The sequence below is a fragment of the Schistocerca gregaria genome, chromosome 3 (assembly GCF_023897955.1).
Source record: "Schistocerca gregaria isolate iqSchGreg1 chromosome 3, iqSchGreg1.2, whole genome shotgun sequence".
Classification (NCBI taxonomy): Eukaryota; Metazoa; Arthropoda; class Insecta; order Orthoptera; family Acrididae; genus Schistocerca; species Schistocerca gregaria.
In genome coordinates, this window is record NC_064922.1 from 291,542,632 (window position 1) to 291,570,494 (window position 27,863).

General features: G+C 37.7%; 1 protein-coding gene across 6 annotated transcripts in view; it reads left to right on the forward strand.

Annotated features, from left to right (window-relative positions):
* LOC126354294 (ribonuclease 3) overlaps nucleotides 1-27,863 on the forward strand; it is a 244,217-nt gene that overhangs the window by 78,540 nt on the left and 137,814 nt on the right. For 3 of the 6 annotated variants that reach the window (XM_050003841.1, XM_050003842.1, XM_050003845.1), the window contains exons 13-14: nucleotides 15,493-15,636; nucleotides 22,155-22,375. In XM_050003841.1, coding sequence (XP_049859798.1) covers nucleotides 15,493-15,636; nucleotides 22,155-22,375 — 365 coding nt within the window. The remainder of the gene's footprint in view (nucleotides 1-15,492; nucleotides 15,637-22,154; nucleotides 22,376-27,863) is intronic. The other 3 variants (XM_050003843.1, XM_050003844.1, XM_050003847.1) reach the window with 1 other exon arrangement.

Genomic DNA, 27,863 nt, shown 5'->3' on the forward strand with positions numbered 1-27,863 from the left:
TATATTCCCAGAAAGCATTTGACATGGTGCTGCATTGCAGGCTGTTAACGAAGGTATGAGCATATGGAATAAGTTCACAGATATGTGAATGGCTCGAGGACTTCTTAAATAATAAAACCCAGTATGTTGTCTTTGACAGTGAGTGTTCATCAGGGACAAGGGTATCATCAGAGCGCCCCAGGGAACTGTGATAGGATCACTGTTGTTCTCTATATCCATAAATGATTTGACGGACAGGGCCAGCAGCAATCTGCAGTTGTTTGCTGATGACGCTGTGGTGTACGGTAAGGTGTCAAAGTTGAGTGACTGTAGGAAGATGCAAGATGACTTAGACAAAATTTCCAGTTGTTGTGGTGAATGGCAGCTAACCATAAATGTGGAAAAATGTTAGTTAATGTGGATGAGTAGGAAGATCAAACCTGTAATGTTCTGGGCGTAACATTGCAAAGTGATATGAGGTGGAACGAGTATGTGAGAACTGTAATAGGGAAGGCAAATGATCAGCTTTGGTTTATTGGGATAATTTTAAGAAAAACTGGTTCACCTGTAAATGTGACTACTTATAGGATGCTGGTTCAATGTATTCTTGAGTACTGCTCGAATGTTTGGGATCTGTACCAGGTCACATTGAGGGAAGACATTGAAGCAATTCAGAGGTGGGCTGCTTGATTTTTTACCCGTAGGTTCGAACAACATGGAAGTGTTACGGAGATGCTTCAGGAATTATAATGGGAGTCCCTGGAGGGAAGGCAACATTCTTTTTGAGAAACACTAATGAGAAAATTTAGAGAACCGACATTTGAAGCTGACTGCTGATCAATTCTACTGCTGCAAACATACATTGCATGTAAGGACCACCAAAATAAGATACAAGAAATTAGCGTTCATACGGAGGCATACAAACAACCGTTTTTCTACATTTTTGGAAGGTGACTATCTAAAACCATCAAGTAATGTATACAATACATGTTTGGTCATCAGCTGCTTTTATTATAAACTCAAACCCATATCTTCACAGGTAAGGGTTTAGATGGTTTAAGCCACCATATTACATTTGTCATTACTCAAATGACTGAAACTGGTTGATATTTGGGTTGAAAATAAAAGCAGCTGATGGTCAAACATTTGTTTTATACAGTCATTTTTCCTTCGCTCTATTTGCAAGGGGAGCCAGAGGGGAAATTACAAGTAGTTGTACAGGGTACACTCCGCCGCACTGTGGCTTGTGGAGTATCAATGTAGATGTAGGAAATTAACAGACTGAGGTTGCAGATGTAATTATGACAATAATGAAAGTCAAATGTAGGTGGGGACATGTAGGTGGGGACATGTAGTCAGGTAAAGAGATGGCAGGTGAACCAAGGAAGTTATTTGTTGGATTTTAAGATGGTAGCCTAAAATATGGGTAAATGACAGCAAAATAATGATAATAATAATAATAATAATTCAGGTGCAGCATGTATATGTATAGGCATAAGCTGTAAAGCTTGGAAGAGAGTAGGAGAAATCTGTACCCAACAGGGAATATCAAATGGCTGCTGCTTCTGATGATGATGGTTATGGTTATGGTGATGGTGGTGGTGGTGGTGGTGAATATATCATAAAATTTCCTAATCGAAAGTAACAATCTGTACAGTTGAGCTGCAGTGCCACTTAATTTAGCTCATTGGGCATCATGCCTGATGATCTAGTGATAAAGCACATGTCTGGAAACTTGAGGTTGCAGGATCAAATCCTGGTCAAACCACAATTTTTTTTTGTTTATCTTCTCTTTTCAATGCTGTGGATATTTTCAGGGATGGAAAATAGTCAGCAAAATCAGTAAAAGTCGGCATTTTTCAGATTTGTCAGTTGTAGTCTGTTTTGGTCTGTAAAGTCGGTTTTATTGAATTGCTTTTTTTTAAAAAAAAAGTATTTGTGTGATTTGTGGCTGGTAAAGTAATATTTTATGTGGCAGATGAAATGAAAAATGCCGTTGAGAAGGGTCCAGTTTATAACTGTGTTAACAATGTTGTACACCTAAGTTGATCTCTATTTTCAGAATGTTTTCTAAGTGCAAAAAGATTAAATCTCGGTAAACTTTCCTGTCCAGATATAATATTTTAGTTTGGGGAAGAGTTGTGTGTGTGCATATATGAGGTGAGTGAGAAAAGTAAAGAGATTGACAACACTGTGAGCAATCTACTTGTGTAGACCTATGTGTTCATTCCTTCCAGATGCTCAGTTTGAGTTTCAGCTCCATACAGCTGTCAGGTGATTTTTGAGAGTGCCATCAGTGAAATTGTGTTTTTGTCATATGTTATGAAAATTGAACACTGGAATTTAGAACAGTTCTATGCCATCAAATATTGTGTTACACTCAGGGAATCCACGAGCGTGACCTTTAGAAAGTTGAAACAGGCATATGGGAAACATTTCTTATCAAAAGCACAAGTTTTTTTTTTGCCACAAATCATTTCTGGGAGACTGAAAACACATTGAAGATGAACCTTGTTCAGGGGGACTTTCAACTTCAAAAACTATGAAAACATTGCACATGTGCATGCTCTTGTGATAACAGACTGATGTTTAACAATAAAGATAATACATGACTAGTTAAAAATAAAAAATTTCACCGTACATAAAATTTTGATTGGGGTTTTGCTCATACAAAAAGGTTGTTCCAAAATGGTTCACAATTGAAGAAATTTGTGCACTAATCTTCTTGAGAGGACTGCCAATGACCACAAATGTTTCAGTCATGTGATCACAGGTGATTAATTATGGATTTATTTAGTGCAGTTCTGAGACAAGAGGCAAAGTGAGGAGTGGCACCCTGAGATATCGCCTTGACCAGAAAAAGCTCGAATGGGCAAATTAAAGATCAAAACACTGCTGACTTGGTTTTTTGACAATAGGTGAAGAATTTGTTCCTCCAGAACAAACTGTCAACCTAGTGTTTTACAAAGATGTACTTGAAAGGCTCAGGAAAATGATAAATTGAGTGAAACCAGACATTGTAGACAAGTGAATGCTGCATCATGACAATGTCCCATGTCGCAAGGCCACTCCCATCACAGAATTTTTGACCTCAAAAGGCATTCCTGTTGTTCCCCAGCCCCCTATTCACCTAATCTGAGTCCTTGTAATTTTGTTCTTTTCCTGAAATTGAAAAGGTCGTAAAATAATGTCATTTTGGGACTCCAGAGAACATTCAAAAGAACATGACCAACATGTTAAAGGCCCTACCAATTGTCCCCTCTCAGCACTTCTACCAAGACTGAGAATGATGACTTCATCAGGTGCTGAAGAGAAAATATTATTGTTTAAAATAATAGAGAAATTAAAACTTCGGTGGATAAAAAATCAGTCTCATTACTGTTCTCACAAACCTCATATGCAAATAGTGCCTCTACCTGTCCTTTGTGCTGTATTTCATATAATTTTTATTATTACTTTCTTATACTTTATTATGAGTAAGACTAATTGTGAACAAATTCAAATTTGAGATTTTAATGAAAATACATGATTTCACCATTTTTGAAGGGTCTGTCTGTCTTTCCATCTGTTAGTGTGTCTGTCTGTCTGTAGTTTGTGTACAATATTGACAGCTCCAAGTATTAACATACTACTATGAAACATTCCCCTCTTGAATTTGTAGTACAAAAGAAAGACTGAGATATTACTATTATGAAACCTTTTCCCAGTATGTCTAGGCAAATAAAATACAGATTATTATGCAAGTCTGTGATGGATGACGGGCTGAGAGAAATGAGCAAAGATGGCAAACCTGAGCAAAAAAACATAGATAAATTAAATTAATTATTATTTTCAAAAGATGTAAATTATGGAGTCATGTAATTATCAGGTTACTGTCTATTAATATTAAGCCATAGAAATGAGTGCTGATGCCATTGTTCAAAGGTAATTGAGCAGCAAACCTGATTTATTATGTAAAAAATATTTGTAAGGAATGAAAAGAAATGATTGGCTGCTCAGCTTTAGGGTGGTTCTGATTAGTGATATTGGATAGGTATTGAGAGAACACGTAATGTGTTCGGTCGTTCTGACCTCAAACAACTCATCGCCAGTCATTTCTTCATGGCCTCTAAATATTCATACAAAGTTATGGTTATTATCATAGGAAATTATCAGGTCTGATACTATAATTAAATTGTGCTTACACATTCCAAAATAATTTTAATTATAAGATGTATTTTTACACAGTTATGAAGTTACAAAGGGGCAATGTATATATGTATTTCATGGCTGCTTTATACAACATTATACAGCCCCCTTGTATGCATGGAATTATGAGATGAACAGAACTGACTTATGCTTTCAACCAATTAGTAACTAGTATTTTGGTCCATTTAAAATAGTTTGCAGGAGAACTTTAGTTTTTGACGAAGGAATCAAGCAACACTATCCAACAACAAATTACTTTCATGAATGCTTTCATTTTCTTTAGTGAACCAATAGATTTTCAGTGATTTTGTTTTTCATTGCTGTATCAATAAATTACCTGCCATTGTTGCAAAGTTTACTTTTTATCTAGCACTGGATGAGGATTTTGATATAGTCACGCTTAATTTTATGAGGCCCAAGTAAACAGTTGTGTTTACATACATTTCATTAAATTACATCTCTCCTCAATTGGGTGCAGCTGACAGGAAAAAGCCCCAAAAAACTGTGGCAAGGGATAAAATCTCTGTTGTTTTAATTACCATAAAATTTTTGATTTAAATATGGAATATTTAGTGAAGTTACTGTTGCATGAAACAGATAAAGTTTCATATTTGCCTGATTTACTTTGTACCATGTTAGTAAATGTATTAATTGTGAGATAAATAAATAAATAAATATGTAAATATTGTAGTTATGCTGTGGTAGTGTACCTGGTGTGGTACTGTTAGATCTTTCATAATATGTGAAGCTAAAATTGGACATGCTTAGAAACTTCAGAATTGTGTGATGTTAATCAACATTATTGTTCATTCTTTAAAATTCCACTGTGTATAAACACAGTGTAGATTTGTGGTGATCAGATTGGCATCACAATGTGGCTGAGATCATGCAGTGATGGTTCACGACATATGGTTGGAGACCTTTGTTGTCTTATGAGGTGCTACCCCCTGCCAGCTGGTGGAAAAAAACAGATGTCTGCCTCTTGCACCAGGGTTGGCATGGTGTTTCTAGGTCGTACCTTTTCTTACAGTTCATCATTGGTATATATAAAACAAATTAAGCACAGCATCAGAGAGACAAAAACACATTTGTTAAACGCTATGGGGTCCTAAAGAGAGTTTTGACTTGTACAGTTGTGTCATTAGAAGTGTCATATAGTTTATATGTGGTTATTATTATGCATTGGATTTGTGTAGTGAGAACTCATGTTTCTCACACTGTTACTGATCTGCTCTACACATGGCTTCCACAAACAGTCACTGTTAACATGTTGCATATAGTTCAGCTCTCAGCAAGGTGTGTTTACAAAAGAGTCCACCACAAACACACATTGAACGTTCTTGTAGGACACAGGAAATTTGTATATTCATTATGCAAGCACGGTCACATGTGGCAACAATAGTTTCCGTGTTAAGCACTGTTGCTGACTATCATTATGAGAGACATGTTTCGGTGCAACACCTGTTTTTGAAGCCACATAGGATTAAAATGTTCATTGATACTTCATGCTATTACTTCCATATCGTGTCGTAGCAGAGGTGAGTACAAATTCACATAGGGGCTACTTAAGTATTTCATTCCCATGTATTGTGAAACTTGTTATAGTGCTAAAACTATTTACATGTTTAATATTTTTCTTAGTTTTAAAAGTATAACTACATACCGTATTTATTCGAATCTAAGCCGCACTTTTTTTACGGTTTTTGTAATCCAAAAAACCGCCTGCAGCTTAGAATCGAGTGCAAAGTAAGCGGAAGTTCTGAAAAATGTTGGTAGGTCCCGCTACAACTAACTTCTGCCGTCAAATATATGTAGCGCTACGCAGGCATGCTTTGCAGGCACAAAGATAAATACTGGCGCCAAAACCTCTGAGTCAGTAAATAAATTTAAAAAAAAAAAGGTGGAAGACGAGCTCTTTTTCTCCACCCCGAATTTCGTCCATTGCATTTTCATACATTATCCAATGAAGTAAGTACAAACTCCATATTGTTCATCTTTGAATGTAGCAGCATTTCAATGTACTACGAAAATCCGACTGGCAAGACTGTTTGGGATGTTTGTCAATATGGCCAACACTATGTTCTGAATTTTTTCCTACCTGTGAGAAGAGATGGTTGTTAATAGGAACGTTTATGAATTGAGAATCACATGCAGTATTCTCTTCACCATAAGAATAATACAAATATAAACATTTTGCCATGTATTCTTTCGTGTTTGCTGCTATCTAATTTAAATCCTGTCTGCCTAAGAAACTACGAAACTAGTGTGAGACAACAGCAAACACGGAAGAATATACATATCATGTCGTGTTTATATTCATATTATTCTTATGCCTGATAGTGATACTGTCAAGTACGGCAATTGACTAGATTTTAAATCTAAGATGACTCTAATTTCTGTGTAGAATGTAATGTACAAAAGAGGCGTCTGCAAAGATTTTCAAACGGCGAAAAATTTTAGCTAAACTCTCGTTCAGAACATCTTGTATCATACACAGTCTATTATTTGGTTCTTGTAGATCATTATCAAAGAAAGCAGCAGTGTAAGTAACAACAAATAGCAGTCTCTTGCCATTGTTTCGCTAATGAGACATTTCCTCTCTTTTTTTATCATAAGCGGTGATAGCGCGCACAACAGAAGCCATGCCGCGAGCGGCGACAGGTCGTACACACACATTATCAGAATGCGACAATGCACAACACAGTACAATAACGCATTTTCAGCTTAGAGTGACGTAAACACCTATAACAAAGAGAACAGCACTTATCAGATCAAAGAAAAATAAGCAATTGATTCAAACCAGGCAAAGCACGTGAAAAAGGAAGGGTACCCGTATAAATACGGGCCTGACGCATAGCTATGGCTACCTGGTAAAGCTTAACTGCTAAGCTTACGACTCGAACCAAACTACTGTAGCTGTATCGTCATTCATTCGACCTAAATTGTGTCTCATATTACAATGGACCAAGTTTGTTTTGATTTGGAGGTGTGGCCTAAAACTTTTTTCTCCCTTGAATTTCGAGTCCCATATTTCAGGTGCGGCTTAGATTCAGGAAATTTCTTTTTTCCTTGATTTCGAGTCTTATTTTTCAGGTGCGGCTTAGATTCGAGTGCGGCTTAGATTCGAGTAAATACGGTATACAAGATTTTTATATTCTCTTACTATTTGACCATGTTCATAGTTACTTGGTTCAGTAGCCTGATGTGTATGTATGAATTGTGTTCCATATCATAAAATCATCACTTACATGAGCCTATAAACGAGTTGAAAAGACCAAAACAGGAAAGTGGGCAAGAAATTGCCCACTGCACATGCGAATCAAAATTGTGTATCCAAAGATGTATAAAGAGAAATTTTGACTAACTTCATGATTGAGAAAACATCGCGATAAGCAGCTCATAGACAAATCCATAGACTACTACTATGAGCTTGCATCATTTACATATGAAAATTCACAAAGAAATTCTGTATTACTAGGTTCTTAACAGAACTGAACCATTACATACAAACTAATAAAATCAAACACAAGCCATAAATATTTACATATTTGTATCTTGCTAGCATAGCTACTGCTTTGTATTTACATGCTCTTTGTGTTGCTTTTCACCCATACTGTGTGTCTTGAGAGCAAAATTGTCATTTTATTGTTCATATTCTAGTGTTCATTCATGTACTACATCTGTCATAGATCACTATTCTCAAATTATTGAACATGAATGCTAAGCTTTCTGTGACACATTTACAGTTTGCGGCTCTTCGTGTCATTGCCTAGTTAGTCCATGGAGAAAGAAATTATTTCTGCAATTGCAAAGGATGTGTTTGAATTTCAGTCAGTATTTATACAAATATATTCGCATATCATTAGCATAACTGCATATCCTTCTTTGACTTTTGAGACTTAAACAAAGTATCTACAGTTTATACTTAATTACAAAAGCTCTTTCATATTACAAGAAGTGTTCTTCAGATTTGTAGTGTAGGTGAACTGTTGTTTATGTGCAGGTACTAAATATTGTTCGTGTTTCACATGTTGCTATGAAACACGATGTGGTGACTTTGCACACATATCCAGAATAAGAAAACACTTATTTTTGTGCAGTTTTACACCCCAACTAAAACATATTACATACAGAATCATTGTAGAGAATAATCTTTCTAGACCGAATACCCTTTGAGATCCTCATGGTGATAGCATCCTTTGATTTTATTTGAAGAAGATAAGTTACCAGAAAGCATTCCACACGTGTAATTATCTTTCATTTTTTATTGTCTACCTTAAGGCCCAGGGAATGGAATAGGTTACATGACAATACATCTGATGGGGGACTCCTCTATGTATTAAAACAATATTATGAAAAAGGATAGTCACGACTCACCATACAGTGGAAATGCTGAGTCACAGATAGGCACAACAAAAGGACTGTCACAAAATGGGCTTCTGCCGAATAAGTCCTTTGTCAAAAAAAGATAACACACACACACACACACACACACACACACACACACACACACACACACACACACACACACACCTCACACACAGCCTCTGGCAGCTGAAGTAGTAGCCTTATGCGAGAAGCTATTTATATATTTACATAGCAAGTTGGCTTGTTCAGCTTTATCGTGGTCTGATAAACACTTCAATTATCCCATTTTTGTCTGAATGTGTGATAAAATACCCATGGCACCACCCATAATCTAACATCCCATTGCATTGTGAGTATAGTACAGGTCTCCATTAGTGCACAGTACCTTAGTAATCTTTATTACATTGACCTCCACCTTCTCACAGTACCTACCAAAATGTGCCTTTGTCCATGGCAAATTCAAAATTATTTTGCCTACCACATATTACTAACTGACATGTTCTGCTTGGAAGGGTGATCTTCGCGTACCCTCCTCGCAGAAACTCCATGTGTAACAAACAGGGCACCGACAAATTTTTTACAATTAGAAACATACATTCTACTGTTCTGCGCTGAAATTCCATAGCTACCTGCGCCTGGCATTTAACTGATTGTCTCTTTGTTCCACTAACACCAGAGACCATGCAGTTCTGGATAAGCATTGTCGGCACTTAAGTTTATTGACTGTCCGTCTAAAACAATTGATCTCAGTGTCATTTACACTCGTAGCTGTCTAATACAACTGTTCTGGATATACATCCCACTACGTGGTTCACTGCTGCCTGAACTAGTTCTCCCTTAGGTTGTGTGCATGATTCGAAATCTCCACAAAACTCTTCTCGAATACTGGCGTCTTCACTGTATCACAGCATGTGAAGCTGTTCATGCTGGCTATTTCTTCCATTCCATCCTTGTCATCAGGGATCATGATCAGGTTGGTGTTAGACATGCGGGCATTGTTGGAGGGCTGTTCCTTGGACACCTCTACAACTCATATCAAGTGCTTCTGCAAGATTGGCAACCAATTAGGTGGAGGCCCCATGTTTTTATAGGTACAACTGTGCCATTGTTATTATTATAATTATTCTGCAGCATGCGCAAAAAATCTAGCAGTCACTAACTAGAATACTGTGGGTGCCATCTACCATTGTTTATATTATTGTGACGGCCATTGCATATGAGAGTAAACTGATGTCCATTATTTTGATTTTGTTGTCACCTGTCTTCGTGCAATGCTGTCTATTTTGGAGTATGTTTCCTGATACAACACTGCACTGTCGCCACACTGTCCTGCTAAATGCACTTGATTGTTGTTGCAACTGGAGGCTGCCCTCCACCATTGCCGTTGCAACTTCCTGGATTAGATCTATGTACTGGTGTGGGCAGTTCACTAGTTGTTCATCCCAATAACCTGTTTTGCAACATACGGCTCAGAGCACTTTCAAAGACTTTGCTGTTTCAGATTATAACCCTTTGCAATCTCCTGAGCACACGTTGATCAATACTTTGTGAGGAAAGTCTTTTCAGAGTCATATATGTTGTACAAGTTTGTGCTGCAGTGGTTGCCCATAAGGCAGCATCACCCTGAATGTGAGAAGTGAGAAATAGAGAATTTTCTGTCTCTCATTCCAAGACTGTAGTAGTAATCCTCAGAAATCGTTTATAAACACAATTGGGTAAGGATCTCGTGTGAAAACCTGAAACTTTTGGTGTTTTAAGAGGTTTTCCTCTAATAAAATGGTTGTCAGAGTTGGACGAGCCCCACCAATTTGGTTGAGTAGTGGGCAATATAGACTAGCCGTCCTCGGCACATCTCTGTGAAAATGATTACACTGAGTTATGTTAACATACAAGCCATCATCAGCTGTTGGTGTTGGATACATTGTGTTCAGTACTCTTTATGGTAATGACTTGGGACACATGTCAGTGACGTGTGCGTTTACACTATCGCGCCAGTCCAGTAATTCACTCTTTAACATCTTTTTATTTTGTGACGAGTTAACTTTGACATTTTTGCCCACAGCTCCTGCTGCAAGTGATGTCCGAGCAGCTATAGACTGCACAGCAACACATAACTCAGTATCGAGTTTTGTATTGACTAAGATATCCTTCTCCCCTCGCCAGTAATTGAAATCATCCACCAATTCTGTACTATGAATCTCTCACTAATTTTCAATTCTTGGCTAATGGTTAATTCATTCAGCTGCTTGGTAAGTTGAGTGACATTTCCCTGCAGTGTACCATGCGCAATTTTTAGCATGCTGTCATTGTCCAATAACTTTTTTCTTTTTCAGGTATTCCCTGATAAGCATATTTTAAAGCTACCATTTTGATACAGATCACATCAAATTTTTGAGTAATCTAAACTGTTCAAAATTGACCTTTAATTGTTCTTTCGCAATATGATCAAAATCAGTCCTCACGTCTTCTGAGCGTTCCCTGGAAACATGCTCAAGAGTTGAGTTAATCTGTTTTGTTCGGTGTTGAAACAGCTTATAAAAACTGTTGTGTGACTCATTCAAGAGTCATATTTATTTGTTCTGCTTGTTTCTATCCAAGACATTGGAAATTATCATTCATCAACTTATGGAGCTCTGCTCTGCATGGATTGTGAGCAACACACTTTTGCAGATTTTTTTCTGTTAATTCAGATTGCATGTTTTTCTCATTGTGTGCAGTATGTAAATCTACATCAGGCGTTGCTGGAATGACTACATTGTTCCCATCAACATTTGAACTATTTTCAACATTTTCTAAATCTTCCAGCTTCATAACTTTTCCGATTTTGTTGCACTACAGAATGATAGATTTTTTAAAAACACATCACTGCGCAGCATATATAAATATTTTGTTACGCGGGTGCCCAGAAAAACTAAATTAAGACTCAATAAAATGGTGGGTGCCTCTAATTCAAACAAGACAGACAATCTCCATCCATCTTGTTCGCAAACACCTTAAAAGTGGCCATGTTGCTTTGGCTTCCAGTATTACCATAATGAATTCCACATGTACTAATTTTCTTAGTTAAAAAATCTGCAATAATTGTAACAGATATTAACCATGAGGTGCTTATGACATTGTTAGAAAATTGTAGCAATGCAAAAAATGTAAATGTAGATCAGTGGTGCCCTTACCTGATAATGTCTTCTCAATGTATAGGCAAACACACACACACACACACACACACACACACACACACACACACACACACACAAAGAAATACTATAATTTGGATAAATTCTTCCTTTTACAATTTTTCGCCACAGTTTTTGTTTACATCAATGGCTTCTATTCACATAGTTACATGCAAAGGAAAAGAACATATATAGACATATATAATACAGTTCTTCATTTATTGCACCCCATGTTAGTGCCATTTAAATGTTTGCCTCTTGAATTTATATTACAAGAGAAAGACTTGGGATATTACTATTATGAAAACTTTTCCCAGAATATCATGGCAAATAGAAACTGATTATTATGCTACTCCATGACAGACGAGTGAAACATACTGGCATAATGGCATATTTAAAAAAAGAAAGATAAATGAAATTAATGATTATTGTTAAAACATGTAAGTTATATATTCTTATAATTATCAGACTGCCATTTATTAATATCAAGCCATGAAAGCAGCTATCAATGTCATTGTTTGAAGGTTATTGCCCAACCAATCTAACATGATTCTCAAGTAAATAAATATACATAAGGAATGAAAAGAAATGATTGGCCACACAATCCGAGGTTGGTTCTACTTAGTGGTTCTACTTAGCAGTATTGAATAGCTAACGAGAGAACACGTGATACGTTCTGTTATTCTATCTATGAACAATTTGTCACCAGTCATGGCCTCTTAATGTTCATTGAAAGTTATTGTTATTTTCGTGGGACATTATCAGGTGTGATACCATAATTAAATTCCAGTTACACATTTACAAAAAAATATCTTGTATTTCATTTATAGATATGGTACGTAGAGACATGTGCTTACTCTACAACAGACAGACAAATGAAGACACTTCAGAATGGCGAGAATAAATTAAATGCCATATCATTTGTTTTACAGCAAAAGATACACAGAGTTCATTTCCATTTGGCCTCTTTAACAAAAATCTTTGACCAAACCTTTTTATTATAATTTAATTATAAGATATATTTGTACATATTTGTCTTTTGACTGAAGATCACAATAACAATTTTACGTAGTTATGAAGTTATGTGGGGACATTGTTTATTTGTATTTCATGGCTAGTGTATATGACATTATAAAGTCCGAAAATGGCCAAATTGAGTTATGATGTTCACCATTATTGTTACATCAATCTTTCTCTCCTCTTATAAAAATCATATCCCTAGCTGCACAATATGTAGCAGCATTAGCAGTCTTCTAAGGAATTGATTCACTGATGAAAACAATCACAGGTTATGTTGCAGTGTTTTTCGTAGGAGAATGGTAACTCAATAGACATCATAATTGCAGTTATGACATTTGTGCAGGGAAAGTTTACTGTTTACAAGTGCACGATGTTTATCATTGTTGCTATTAAGTTGGGACCATTGTCATCTAAGGTAGCTTGTTGCTAATAATATCTATGCTGATTATAGATGTGCTCATCAGTACGAGTATAACCACTGATTTAGCATAGAATAAGAATTAGTATGGAGCTGTGTGAATGGGTTTTCATTTCGCTGCTTTTATAATTGGTGTCAGTAATTAAGTTCTTCCCTAATTGTGTAATCAAGTCCAACATTGAAAATAATGAGCAACTAATGAATGCTGTTGAACGTAAGTACTAATTTTCTCTTGTATCAACAATGATAAAGAACGAAATTTTGTATAGAGAATTGGAAACCTGAAAAGAGCCCTGAAATTCTGTAGATAGTAGTAAATACTCATTTTGTATACAGATTAAGAATATTTTTCATAGTTTGTTGGCTGCATAGTTGTATTTAGCACCAAAAATAATAATGTGTGTTGTCGCAGCAATAATTATTATTTGAAGCCACCCATTTCTTTCTACAGGAGACCAAACTGTAAATGACAGGGAATCGTCTCCTCCTGAAGCTGGAGGCTGTAATACCTGGTCTCCAAAAGAACACTTGAATAGTTGCACAGATTTAGTGTCAAAAGGCAAGCTTATTTATGTGCGTTATGTGCATTATTGTATCAGCATAATACCAATTCTTAGTTTTGTCGTACCAACTGATCTAAAGCCTGGTCTACATGTAACGTTTTGTGGTCAGTCTTACCTGATCATGCCAGATTAGTCAAATAAAACGTTACTTGTGAATGGAAGTTTGACAGTCTTGCATGAAATGAATCAAGTTTGACAAAGTTGCAAAAGACTGACGGGCTGGAGCTTTGCGTGTATGAAAGATCGCAAAATGGCAGACTTATTACACTGGACTCTCAGTATTATCATGGAGTTCATAGAGCTGCATCATAGTTTTCCTTGCCTTGGGCAAGTAAAATCTGAGGTTTACAGCAACTGACAGAAGAAAAACCAGGCATACACTGCTTTAATTAATAATACAAGGAAGGGGATTGTAAAGCAGCAAAAGGACTGCTCACCAAAAAGATCAATTCATTTGGAATAGTTTACTGCAAACAGAATGCAAAAATGGAAGTGTCCATGTGATCTAGAGCTGGAACAGAATAAATTTGGAAATATTCTGTGTGCTACTTTGATTTACTTCCCTTCTTGCATGTTGAAGACCAGCACCCAAGAAGATGATGGTCAAACATATAAGACCATTCATTCAAACAATGAATTTTATGCTTATGGAATTTATGTAGCACATAAATTAGATTATATGATCTTACAGAGAACCAACATTTACTTGCGAGAAAGCTGATTAATGATGATATTTTAACTGACCTGGAAGCATTAACAAAAGACTTTGCAGTTGTTAACTGTGCTGATTCTTCCAGGGGCTGAGTGTAATTCAAGACAATTTTGCTTATAATTATCAGGAAAATCTCCCCAGTAGCATCAAAGTTTCCCACAACCCAGTCATACAGTACAGGTATTTACATAATAAATATATGTAATTCCTCAAGCTTACCAAGAATTTCTAAATATTAATTGCTAATACTAAATGGTAATTTTGGGAATGATACGTAAAATTGTACAGATCCTAATTTATGAATACAATATTTTTTGCAAATTCTAGCTCCAGCCAGTCACTAAAATCCCTAATGTTGCTGCAAGTCTCTTGTGGCACCTGTAGTTACTCGCATGTCATTGTCTTTCTTTTAATTTCTAGGGTTACAAGCTTTAACAGTTTACAGTACGTTTCTGTGTCCACATATAAGTAATAATTCCAGTTGCCTGGTTCCTGCTGTAGTTCTCGCATAAGATTCATGTAGGAGAATGTCCCTCTCCTCAACAACCAATTCCAGGACGACCTGAACAACATGTAGACTTTGTTTTCTTGTTCAGTTTAAGGGTAGATTCTGCAACATTCTTAAATACCATAACTGTTTTCCTCCATGATGATTCCGGAATGACTGAGCGAAAGACTGATCAAAAAACTGAGCGAATTAGCTGCACGATTTGTGTCAGTCTAGTCGTCAATCTTGTATGATCATGTGAGACTGACTATGAAACATTATGTGTAGACCTAGCTTTAGAGAAGCTTTGTTTTTGTACAGTTGAACTGGTGACAACAGGAAAATGGTCAAAAATTATTGATTCCTCACATTCTGAGAATAGTGGTGACTCTGTTGCCGAGCCTGATTTTTATTGTCACAACAGCTGACGGTTTATCAAGCAGCAATGATGAGAAGGAGCAAAAGAGAATGCGGTTGAATGTGAAACGTAAGAAAGACAAGGGTGGAAGTTTTTGTAGCACATGTATTTTGGGAAACAATGTAATTTAAGCATTTCATTTTAACAGTACACATTTTTATTGCAGGAGAGAACTCCTTACAAACTGATGGGCAGCCCTTAAGTGGTTCTCCATCCACCTCCACAGTGGAACATAATGCAACACGCTCCTCCCCAGACTATGTTAAAACACAGCAATGCTCAAGTAATGAAAGGAAGAGCCCTGAAAGAGGTAGGAATCCTTCCTCCTGTATAGTAAATAGAGTGAAGGAATCCCTCAACAGAGGTTTGGCACATAAAGACCAACAAAATTACAGAAATCCAAGCTAGATTAATGAAGCCTGGATGTGATCCCAGCTTCTGCCAACTGAAATGGCGTGATAGGTTTACCCAAGAAAACAGGCAGGGTATTTTTGAACAGTTTTGGCGGATAGGAGATCATAGCAGACAGTGAGAATTCATCTTTCGACATGTGATAAATGTTAGTAGGAAAAATATCTGAAATGTGACTGAATCAAGAAGAAACATTTCAGGACTTTATTCTCTAACACTTGATGGGAATAAGATAAACATATGTCGGAAGATGTTTCTGCATACCCTCTGTATTACAGGTATATGGGTGCGGACTGTCATCAAAAAACTGGGGGCAGATAGTGTTTTGTCATTTGATATAAGAGTAAAGCATTACAAAAGAGGGGAATACACTACAACCTGAAATGTAAACAACTTTCCTTTTGTAGAGTCACATTACACAAGGAGAGAAATAACCCAAAAATACCTTGACACTGAACTGAGCATTGCAGAGATGCATAGAATGTACCAAGAATGGATCAAGGAAAGTGTGTATGTCTCCTTGAAACATGGCACATTATGGCAATGCACCAATATATTCAAGCAAGAACATAATTTGTCTTTCTTCTGGCCTAAAAAGAATTTGTGTGACCTGTGCGATCTTTACACTAGTTCTTCCTTAGAAGAGAAAGCAAAGTTGGCAAACAAATATGCCTTCCACAGAAGCTATTGTCAGGGAACTCAAAGAAGATGCTAAAATTACTTCAATCTCAGTCAAATCCATTATAATTGCAGTGCAGCATTGGATACTCCTCAGTTTGTTGTAAACTTGTCTTACTACAAATGGAAACATTTCATCTTCAGTTTAATAGTATACGACATGGGGAACAAGAGAGGGCACTGTTACATTCGGCATAAGGCCATTGCCCATTGTGGTCCAAGTGAAATAGCCAGCTGTCTTTACCATTTGTTGCAGATGCAAGCCAGTAAATGTAACAAAACATTCAGACTTATTTGGATAGCTGTGGAGAGCAAAATAGGAAAATATTTTTATTTTCTATGTGTTTCATTGCATTACTAAAGTTGAAATATCAATCACACATCATTTTCTTGAAAAGGGGCACTCCCAGAATGAAGGTGCATGCCCTGATCAAAAGGTGAACCAATCTGTGCACATTCTGGATCAATAATTAACTTTAAATCAAATGAGTAAGGTCACTGACAAGCCATACACAACTAACAAAATGAATCAGGACTTAATATACGACTCAAAAAAGTGGTGCAAAAGCAACAGTGGATGTATGACACCAGTAAATATAAGGTGATATGCAGTAAAGTACCCTGGGAAATAGCTGTCTGAGAAGAAAGAGCATACAAAGTGTACTTTAAGTGCATCTACCAAGAAGAAACAAAGTCTGTCTTTGTCCTGAAGCGATCTAGAGGAAGGCTACTATTACCCTGCAAGGTCCTGGCACAGGTATTTCATGGGCTTCTGCTGATCAGTAAACAGAAGTTGAAGGATCTCTTGTCCTTAAGTGACAGCAATTGTATCCCAACTGCTTATCATCATTTTTATCAAAGCCCATTTCAAGATAAACCAGTACACCAGAATGTACTCATCATGGTGTACGAAGTACTGATGAATGAAGATCTCTTGTAGAAAATGCATAAGAACATCATAATATATTACTTTCTCAGTTTTTGTTATCATAAAGCTATTGGAACACAACTTAAGGAAATATGATGTAGATTTTTGCCAGAGAAAAACATCAGAAGTCTGCAAAGTCCATTTTTGAAAACAGGTAGAGCATTTTAGAATAGGATGTTTAAAACCCTTCTATTGTATATGTTTATCTGTCAAAAAAATTGAAATGCATTTGGATTATATTGTTCATTTTAAACTTCTTTTGCTTCTCCTGCAAAACTAGCAGTTTGGAGTTACGATGTGAATACTTGGAGCCGTCAATATTATCTGATTAATTGTGAAGTTTTTTAGCTAATTAGTGCTGATTTTTTTTTTTAGTGTAACATAATATGGAGGTGAAATTTGAATATTTCCTGGTAGTCCACCACTGGTAGGATACGGTAGAACCCTGTACCAGCAAGAAAATTTTAACCTGGGAATAGACAGTAAATTTTACTGTAGAATTTAACAGACATGCACAAGTGACCGTGCATGTGACTGTGTTGATATTCATATAATGAATCACATTGCAAATGGGTGCCCTAACATACTTTTCCCTGGTGTTATCACGAGTCTGCATGAAGCATCCAGTGATGCGCTCCACTGGATTGAGTTTTCAATTATTCATGTGTAATCTGAGCCATTTAATGTTATGTAGTATAAATAGTTGCATATTTGTATCTCTTTGTTTAAGTGTTTATTGAATTTGTTGTTGTAATTGATGCATACGATGATGATGATGATGATAATATATTAAAAACAAAGATTCCAAGACTTACCAAGCGGGAAAGTGCCAGTAGACAGGCACAATAAATAAAACACACACACAAAATTTCTAGCTTTCGCAACTGACGGTTGCTTCTTCAGGAAAGAGGGAAGGAAAGGGAAAGACGGAAGGATGTGGGGTTTAAGGGAGAGGGTAAGGAGTCATTCCAATCCCGGGAGCGGAAAGACTTACCTTAGGGAGAAAAAAGGACAGGTGTACACTCGCACACACACACACACACACACACACACACACACACACACACATATCCATCCGCACATACACAGACACAAGCATGCTTTCCGCTCCCAGGACTGGAATGACTCCTTACCCTCTCCCTTAAAACCAACATCCTTTCGTCTTTCCTTCTCCTCCCCTCTTTCCTGAAGAAGCAACCATCAGTTGCGAAAGCTAGAAATTTTGTGTGTGTGTTTGTGGGTTTTATTTATTGTGCCGGTCTACCGGCGCTTTCTCGCTTGGTAAGTCTTGGAATCTTTGTTTTTAATATATTTTTCCCATGTGGAAGTTTCTTTCTATTTTATTTACATGATGATAATAATAAGTACAAATGCTGTTTAAAAGTAAAAATCTCTCGCTTTCTCTTTCTTTATGTATTTTTTCTTCACTTCATACTGTAATGAATAGTAATTCTAATTTTTTTATTGTTTTAGGTAATGTAGCTGTCTTTATAAAATCATATGCTTTTGGTCAACTGAATTACTTAAATAAAAGTATGGGAAATGTACTGTAAAATAGTTTTACAACTTGATTACAATCAAAACAATAAGTAGGTGTGAGTTGGCTGGCTGTGGGGTTGTGGTGATGGTGGTGGTGGTGGTGGTGGTGGGATTTTTTAAAAAAAAAAAAAACCAAAAAAAAAAAAAAAACAACTTTTGAGACCCCTCTTTGCTGATGAGAGATTTGAGTCTGTATGTAGTCTGCTTTTTATGTCCAAATCAGTAAACTCAGTTTTTGCAATCTAAATGGTCAAAAAGTTTGTAATTTTAATCTTAGGTTTGATTTCCATCCCTGGAACCACCAGGAAAAACTTGTGGTTTAGATTCTATGTTAAACTGTAGATCCCCAATAAATAGTAGGATTACTAGGACACATGCCACTCAGTGACCTGGAAATCACTGAGTGGCATCAAATTAAAAGACTTGCACCAGCCTGTTGTGCCCCCATGAAATTATTATTTTTATTTGTTGCCTGGGGCAATGTAGCCATGAAGGCGTATATGTGTGTATTCTGTGTCAGTTAGCCCTGAAGAAAGATATATTATAAACATTTAGGAATGTTTTCAGTCTTATTTATGTGCCTCCAAACACCTCAAAGTTTACCTTCACTTCTTTTATCATGAATTACTTTAAATTCAGGGTTGCTTTTTTCAGTTACGTTAATTATACTCTTCAAAGTAGTAGACAGGAAGCTCCTTATCTTTAAATGCAGCACTTACTTCCTGAACAATTTGTTGAAGTAGTGGTACAATATTTGTTAAATGAGTGCATCTGTGTATCTGTGTTGACCATTCTTCACAAAGCCACTGCTCAGTCATTTACAGAGGCACCATTTCACTGTGCGAAAGTGTGACTAACTATTTGCCTTTAGCAGCTCTTGATGTTGATTTCAGGACTTAAGAATACTGTTGTCAAAGAAGTCTCCTGCACTTTTCTTTTCTGTTACAACATAGTTAGATGAAAAATATATTTATGCAAAATTGATTGATGATTCAATGTAACGTAGTTGTTTTCCAACTCATATAATTTCTTTGAGGTGGCATCCCAGGTTCTCTAGAAGAATTAATTACAATTGCTCACGTTCAGCAATGGAATTGACCTGCTGTTGTCAGTTTTCATTAAGAGAGTAGATATAAACAATGTAAGGAAAAACTAGATTGCTATTTACCATAAATATGACATGTTAAGTTACAGACAGTAAAAGAAAAAGAAACACACTCACGCATTCACTCACACAAGCAAGCACACCTCATGCACACATGACTGTGTCTCCAGCAACCTGGAACAGAATTCAGCTGTAACATGAATGAAAGCAGTGATCTGGAGGGGTGGGGAAGAGAAAGGAATGACCTTGTACAGGTGGGGGGACAGAAGACTGCTGTCTGGTAGAGAGTGCAGGGCTAGACTTCCAAGATGACAAGGTGCCTGGTAGGTGGAGAGAGTGGGTACAGTATGTTACTGTAGGTTGAGCCCAAAATAATTTCAGGAGCAGAGAACATGTTGTAGGGATAACTCTCATCTTCACAGTTCAGAAAAGCTGGTGGTTGAGGCAGAATCCCAGAGGCTCAGGTAGTGAAGCAGCCATAACCAAACATGTGTTATATTCAGCTGCATGTTATGCAACAGGGTGGTCTACTTTGCTCTTGGGCATAGTTTGGTGGTGGCTGTTCATCCTGGTTGGCAGCTGGTTGGTAGTCATACCAATATAAAAAGCTGTGCAATGTAGCAGAGTTGGTATATGAAACAGCTGCTTCCACAGTTGGTCCAGCCCCTGATGGGGTCAGATAAGCCTGTGACACGAGCGGAATAGGAAGTGCTGGGTGGCTGGAATGGGCAGATCTTGCACCTGGGTCTTCCACAGGGATATGGTTCTTGTGGCAAGGGGCTGGGAATGGGAGTGGCGTAAGGATGGCGTAGGATGTTGTGGAGGTTGGGTCAGCGATGAAACACATTTTTAGGAGGAATCGGGAGGTTTTGGCGTAGGATGTCCCTCATTTCAGAGCATGATGATAGGTTATCAAAGCCCTGATAAAGGATGTGGTTCAGTTATTCCAGGCTGGGTTGATGTGTATTATGAAAGGGGCACTCCTGTGTGGCTGGTTCTTGGGGTGGTAGGAGGATTGGAGGTGAGAGGGAAAACAGTATGGAAGATCTGTTTAGTGGACTAGGTATAGGGATAGTGTCTGTCTGTGAAGGCCTTGGTGAGACCCTCAGCATACTGGGTAAGGGAGTTCTTGTTACTAAAGATATGCTGTTCTTGGGTGACCAAGCTGTGTGGGAGGGATTTTTTGTTATGGGAGTAACGACAGCTGTTGAAATGCTAGTATTGTTGGAGATCAGTGGGTAATGTGGATGGAGCCATCAGAGAGGGGGAGTGTAACATCCAGGAAGATGCCACATTGGGTTGATGAGGCCCAGCTGAAGAGGATGTAAGAGAATGTGTTGCAGTTATGAAGGAATGAATATTGGGTGTCTTGGCTCTTAATCCAGATTAATTGATGAACCTGAGCTAGGCTAGAGTTTGTTGTTTAGGGAGGCTAGGAAGGTCTCCTCTAGATGCCTGATAAACAGTTTAGCACAGGAGGGTGTCATGCGGGTGCTCATGGCTGTGCTGCGGATTTGTTTGTATACCATCCCATTAAAGGAGAAGGAGTTAGTATAAAGTTAGTAAGGTGTTTGGGAATTAGGGAGTGGATTTATAGTTCGAAGCACATTACAAAAGGTAGTGTTCAATAGTGGTAAGACTACGGGCATGATAGATCTTGGTGTATAGGGAGGTGTTTCCAACACTGACAAGTAGGGATCCAGGACGTAAATGGGTGGGGATGGTGGAGAGTCAGTGAAGAAGATGGTTGGTATCTTTGATGTGAGAGGCTAGATTATGGATAATTTGTTGGAGCACAATAACCAGCAACAACGGGCCGTCCAGGATTGTAGGGTTTGTGGATTTTGAGTTTGTGGATATCTATATGCATACAAAAAGATTCAAATTGAAACATCTTTTAATTCATCCAGAATTATGTGTCAGATTGCAGCCTCCTCCTACACAGTCTTTTGAATTGTCGTGGAAAGATACTTGTGAACTGTACAATTTGTGATCAGTGTTATTGTCAGCAGTCTGTGTGTGTGTGTGTGTGCGCACACGCGTGCGTGTGCATGTGAAAGAGTGAGGGGGGGGGGACAGAGGGGGGAGGGGGGAAATGGATAAACAAACTAGTCAGGGGTTGCAGAGAAACTGCCTGAATATTAAAAACTATGTTTTTGTGTTCTAGGGATTAATACACTCATCAATATTATGTCACGTTTCGGGAAAAAGACAGAAACTGAGTCAAATATTACTCACAATGAAAGGCTGGAATTCTTGGGTGATGCTGTAGTGGAATTTTTGTCCTCTATTCATCTGTTCCACATGTTTCCTGACTTAGAAGAAGGAGGACTGGCAACTTACAGAGCAGCTATAGTCCAGAACCAGCACCTTGCTGTTTTGGCTAAGGTTTGTAGTTCATCATACCATTTTATATATATATATATATATATTTTTGTTTTGGGCTTGACTCAAATGTCACTCACTACAATGCTTAGCTGTTGTCTCATCCCAATACTATCCTTCTCTCCTCTCTAATTAGAGATTTCCATGGCTGATAGCCATATTGAACATATTGCTCATAGTCTTGAAATTACCATTTTGGATTGTTGTCAGTAAGCTGTTACATTGTCAAGAACATGTGAGCATTCAAGGAAGAAGATACTTCAACATTATACTGTCAGTAATTTTAAACTAACTGTAATAATCAGTCTGAAACATCTGCAACAAAAAATATCTTTCCAAAGCATCATATTAAATTTGACACTGCAGAACTTCCATGTTTTACTTTAATTTCTATAACAACCAATATCCTCTCATACACAAACTTGTACTAATCAGCAAGACTTATAGAACTTAAAGGCACATATTATAAGCAAAAAGGGCAAAATTTAGTGTAGAATACGTCAGATTTGAAAACTAGACATTTTTATTTTTAGACTGCAGTAATGTTTGGTGTAGTCTTTGCTTAATTAATAAATGTATTTATGTTATGTTTTACTGGCCTCTGTGTGCACAAATACAGCCATTTCATCCTAAACTTTGTATTTTGAACAAATCATCAGAAATACATGTTTCAGTCACAACAAAGTCTTGAATGAATAATCGTGAGAGGTACACATTTGCAAATTGCTTATGTTTCAGAACAAATAATATATTCCATGTAGACATTGATAGTACCAAATTTAAAAACCATACATGATTATCTTTGATATATTGATGATGGAGTTTACTACTATTTACAACACATGGCTGTCTGTCAAAGGGAGCATTACTCATTACACAATTTGTGGAAATGCATTTCTGTACAGTACAGGGGGATATATTGTCTTAAAAACTAAATGAATTGTATGGGCCGGCTGGCTGAGGGTGCAGCTGAGTGGTGAGCCAGAGGCACTCAGTGACTGACTGGTGCTTGACATCTTGCTGCTTTTAATGACAACATTTCTCCATCATCAGTGGGAGGTGAACACTTCCCACTTCGGCACAGCGATCAGTAATAGACAGCAGGTAGCTGTCCCCCAGTCTAGATGGAGGATACATGCATCAGCATCCAGTGATTCTGACATCAGACTTGGGAAGTGAGCCAGGCACCCATCATAGGCCAAGGCTCAGACATCAGCAACATGCTTCTTCTTCTCGCTGTGTCGGGTCTCTGATGTCATAACTTTGGTATCGCAATAGTACTGTTGAACTCTGAATACCTCTGTCTCAAAATTGACAGTTATTGATACTGCCCTGGTGCACACTTATTGCAGTATTGCCTGGCTTCATCACATAGCTTATAACATAGCTATAGCTCTGGTGTGGTGACGCTCTCCTATGCACTCTATTACCACTGTGCGGTGCAGGTTTCCCAGAGCATGGCTAGCACATCTCTCAATCCTTTTGCATACATGTTCCTATTAACTGTGTGTTGTCACACTGTGCTTACTGGCTAGCGGTAGTTAACAACAATGTTCCATGGCACCTACTTACAAATGTCCCTTAAGACTAGGTAGCAATGCTACAGAATGTTCAGAGGGAATTTACACAATATGTATTGATGATGATGATGTCTAGTGGTTTTGGACATTAAATGATGAGGTCATCACCACCCAGTAAAAGGTTTTATTGTACTTACAAGAAAATTAGCACAGGGCATAGAAACTTACAATTAAATGGTGTGTACAAGCCACAGAGGACTGCCTAAGGTTCTCAACAAAGAATTGTTCTCACAATATAATTTGTAGAGGTGGCATTGGAACACGTTGAATAATATTCCATAATAAGAACCCATCAGCTTGCCCATGAATTTCACAGTCCGAAGAATACATAGTGAAGATTACTGGTAGAGTGCCAATTACACCTCAGTGACCAATAATGTGTTTTTTATGTCAATAAAAATGTGATCAAATGCTTTTGTTCTCAGTGTTTAGTTCTGTCAGTGGATTATTTAGCACAGTATTGCAGTATCGAACTTCAGAACATAATAGTTTGCATTGTTCTTTAACGAGGCCTCCCTCAACTGCAGTGGTGGTTTCAGCTGCCATCTGTAGTAATGAAAATCAGTATGCCATGCTTACCCCAGATCACTAACAGATATTCACTCTATCACAAGCGTGAAAGATGGACCTTGTTTGCAGTTACCTATAGTTCATTTGACATGTGTAGCCTTGGTTGTTAAGAAACCGTATCACTTCTTGTCCCCAATATGTTGTTTCAGCATTGCAGTGCATCATCCTATTTCAGCATTAATGAGAGTGAGCACCTGCACAACACATATTTTAAACATGGGACTGGAAAGGGAGGTCCTGTCCCATGGCCAGTGCAATCACCAGATCTTTCTCCAATGACTTCTTTGGGTACAGGAAATCATTGGTGTTTTAAACTCCAATAGAAGCAGAAGAGAAACTTATTAGTAGCGTTCTAGCTGCCTGTCTCATTAAACTACGGACAACAGGGATATTTTGAAAGAGTGCATCAAAATTTATGCGTTGTTGTATGCATTGAAATTAGCAATTGTCATTTTGAACAGTTCCTGTGACTTAAAATCTTTGCAATAAAGTGTGAGTGATTTATATCAATAAACAACTAAATATTATTTTTCCAAAATTTATGTCCTTATCTAAGAGTACTTAGTTTGGGATCCTCCACCAACAGTATAATTTTGACCCTACAGATTTGGGGCATTCTGTATATCTTACACATAAGGAATTTTGTCTCATTCTTACTTGTTATTAAATATCACAGTTCCGTCCAATATCTAAACAAGTTTCATATTCAGATCAACCATGCTAAATAGAAAAAGCTTGTTATCACAATAAACTATGTGCTCAAAAGTAAACAAACACTCAACTCGTTACACTTGTATGATTTTGTACAGTGCTTACAAGGTCATTTTAATGGAGACTCCATGCATCAACATCATAGAAATGTTTCTTGTCAGAATGAATCAATGGAGAGATAATCACTGCTCACATCTGTTGGATTTAGCTTCAGACTGCTGTTCACGTGTCCACTAGATGGTGGCAAATACGCAAGAATAAGTGGTGGCCAATCAACCAACATTTGTTGACCTCATGACCACAACACACACTGAAAATATTTCAGATTAAGATAAGGCTCCTTTTCAGGACAATCTAACAATGGAAATAGGATGAAGCATCCAACTGAACAAAGAGGACATAAGCAAATCTAAATACCAATATGTTTTAAACCTCTCATACAAACATAAGGTGGGTTTACTACTTTTCCAAGAATATCACTTAGAGAACAAAGATAAAACTGAAACAAGAATAAAATTCTGGGATATGATATTTTACGAATAACCTGACATCAATTTTATGCAAGTGTAATGTATATGTGAACTGGCATTCAAGAAGTATTTGCTTTAACAATGTCAACATATGGTGATGTAAATAAAATAGAAAGAAACTTCCACATGGGAAAAATATATTAAAAACAAAGATTCCAAGACTTACCAAGCGGGAAAGCGCCGGCAGACAGGCACATGAACAAAACACACAAACACACACACAGAATTACTAGCTTTCGCAACCGATGGTTGCTTCTTCAGGAAGGAGAGGGAAAGACGAAAGGATGTGGGTTTTAAGGGAGAGGGTAAGGAGTCATTCCAATCCCGGGAGCGGAAAGACTTCCCTTAGGGGAAAAAAAAGGACAGGTGTACACTCGCACACACACACACACACACACACACACACACACACACACACACACACACACCCATCCGCACATACACAGACACAAGCGGACATATTTCTGCTTGTGTCTGTGTATGTGCGGATGGATGTGTGTGTGTGTGTGTGTGTGTGTGTGTGTGTGTGTGTGCGAGTGTACACCTGTCCTTTTTTTTCCCCTAAGGGAAGTCTTTCCGCTCCCGGGATTGGAATGACTCCTTACCCTCTCCCTTAAAACCCACATCCTTTCGTCATTCCCTCTCCTTCCTGAAGAAGCAACCATCGGTTGCGAAAGCTAGTAATTCTGTATGTGTGTTTGTGTGTTTTGTTCATGTGCCTGTCTGCCGGCGCTTTCCCGCTTGGTAAGTCTTGGAATCTTTGTTTTCAACATATGATGACATACACATAATAGCAATCAGAGAAGGAGGAATGACAATTGTAAATGTATACAGACTGCCCTCAGTTCTTTGGTCTTCATATGATGCTAAGTTAGTTAGTTAGTTAGTTAGCTGCATGTTCCATGAATCATAATTGCAACCTCTAGCTATAATATTCATCAGTAGCCATCAGTTCCCTTTTTTCACTTCAACAGTCAGTATTCTGTTTGGAACTACTGTTTCATATAGGGATAATGCAATGCCAGAAATAAAAAGGGCAGAAACCAGAAAAATGATTTCGCTTGAGAGTAAAAAGAGAATACCAGGTGTTCGTGTAGACATGGCCAGTTGCCAAGGTGGAGCTCATATGGAATCACATTAAGAAGCCGCTAAGTGTGGCAGGGCATTGTTGGTGTTGAATACTGACCATGTACACTCACATCAGGCCTCATAGGACAGTGACCAGAAACACTTATATGTCAAGTGGAACATGGTCTGCCACACAGTATAAAGACAGAGGCAGAGGTGTCCGACAGAGTAGTTAGGAGTTCACATTTGTCTTAGATGGACCTGTGTCACTTAGAGAACAAAGATAAAACTGAAACAAGAGCAAAGTTCTGGGATATGATATTTTACGAATAACCTGACGTCAATATTATGCATGGGGCCAGGACACACAGTATTCACTCTGGCTCTGCTCATGTTCAAACTTAGCTTCATACGTCCCTCCAGAGGAACTTTACAGTCAGGAATAGTGTACTTTCATTCATTCATTTAGTTTTGCTCGGACAAGGATTAGAGACTGTTGTTTAAGTGTTGGCTTTTGTTTGTATATTTCCTGACTGTGTTCCATAATTCCTTCAAAACATTCAATTAGCCATCACCACATTATCTAACTGAATGGACCTTTCTCAGTATCTATGTCATTTAGCATCTAGATCATTTGCTGGACTTGACAGATAAATATTTTGTGCTGTTATATGGTGGAGATGGTCATGGATTAGTATGTTCTCATTGCCGTGCCACGGGTTATTGCAATAGATGATCCTTCTGGAATATCGAACCTACTCTGACCAATGTCAAGCAAAACAACAGAATGACTTTGAGAGTCCTTTGTAATACTTTAACAAGCAGTATGCAGACCAGCAGTAGAGCCAGGAAAGCAAGCATCCCTCTTGCCTAGAGAGCAAGAGAGGGATGGACAGTGCCCAGACAAGAGAGTAGAGGAGGCCAGGACTAGTCCAGTGGACAAACTGTGGACTGGTCTGCGAAGAAGGGTTTTAAGTTTCCTGCAGATAAGGGTGTCTGTGTTCATTTTAATCATTCTTGTCGTACTTTTAA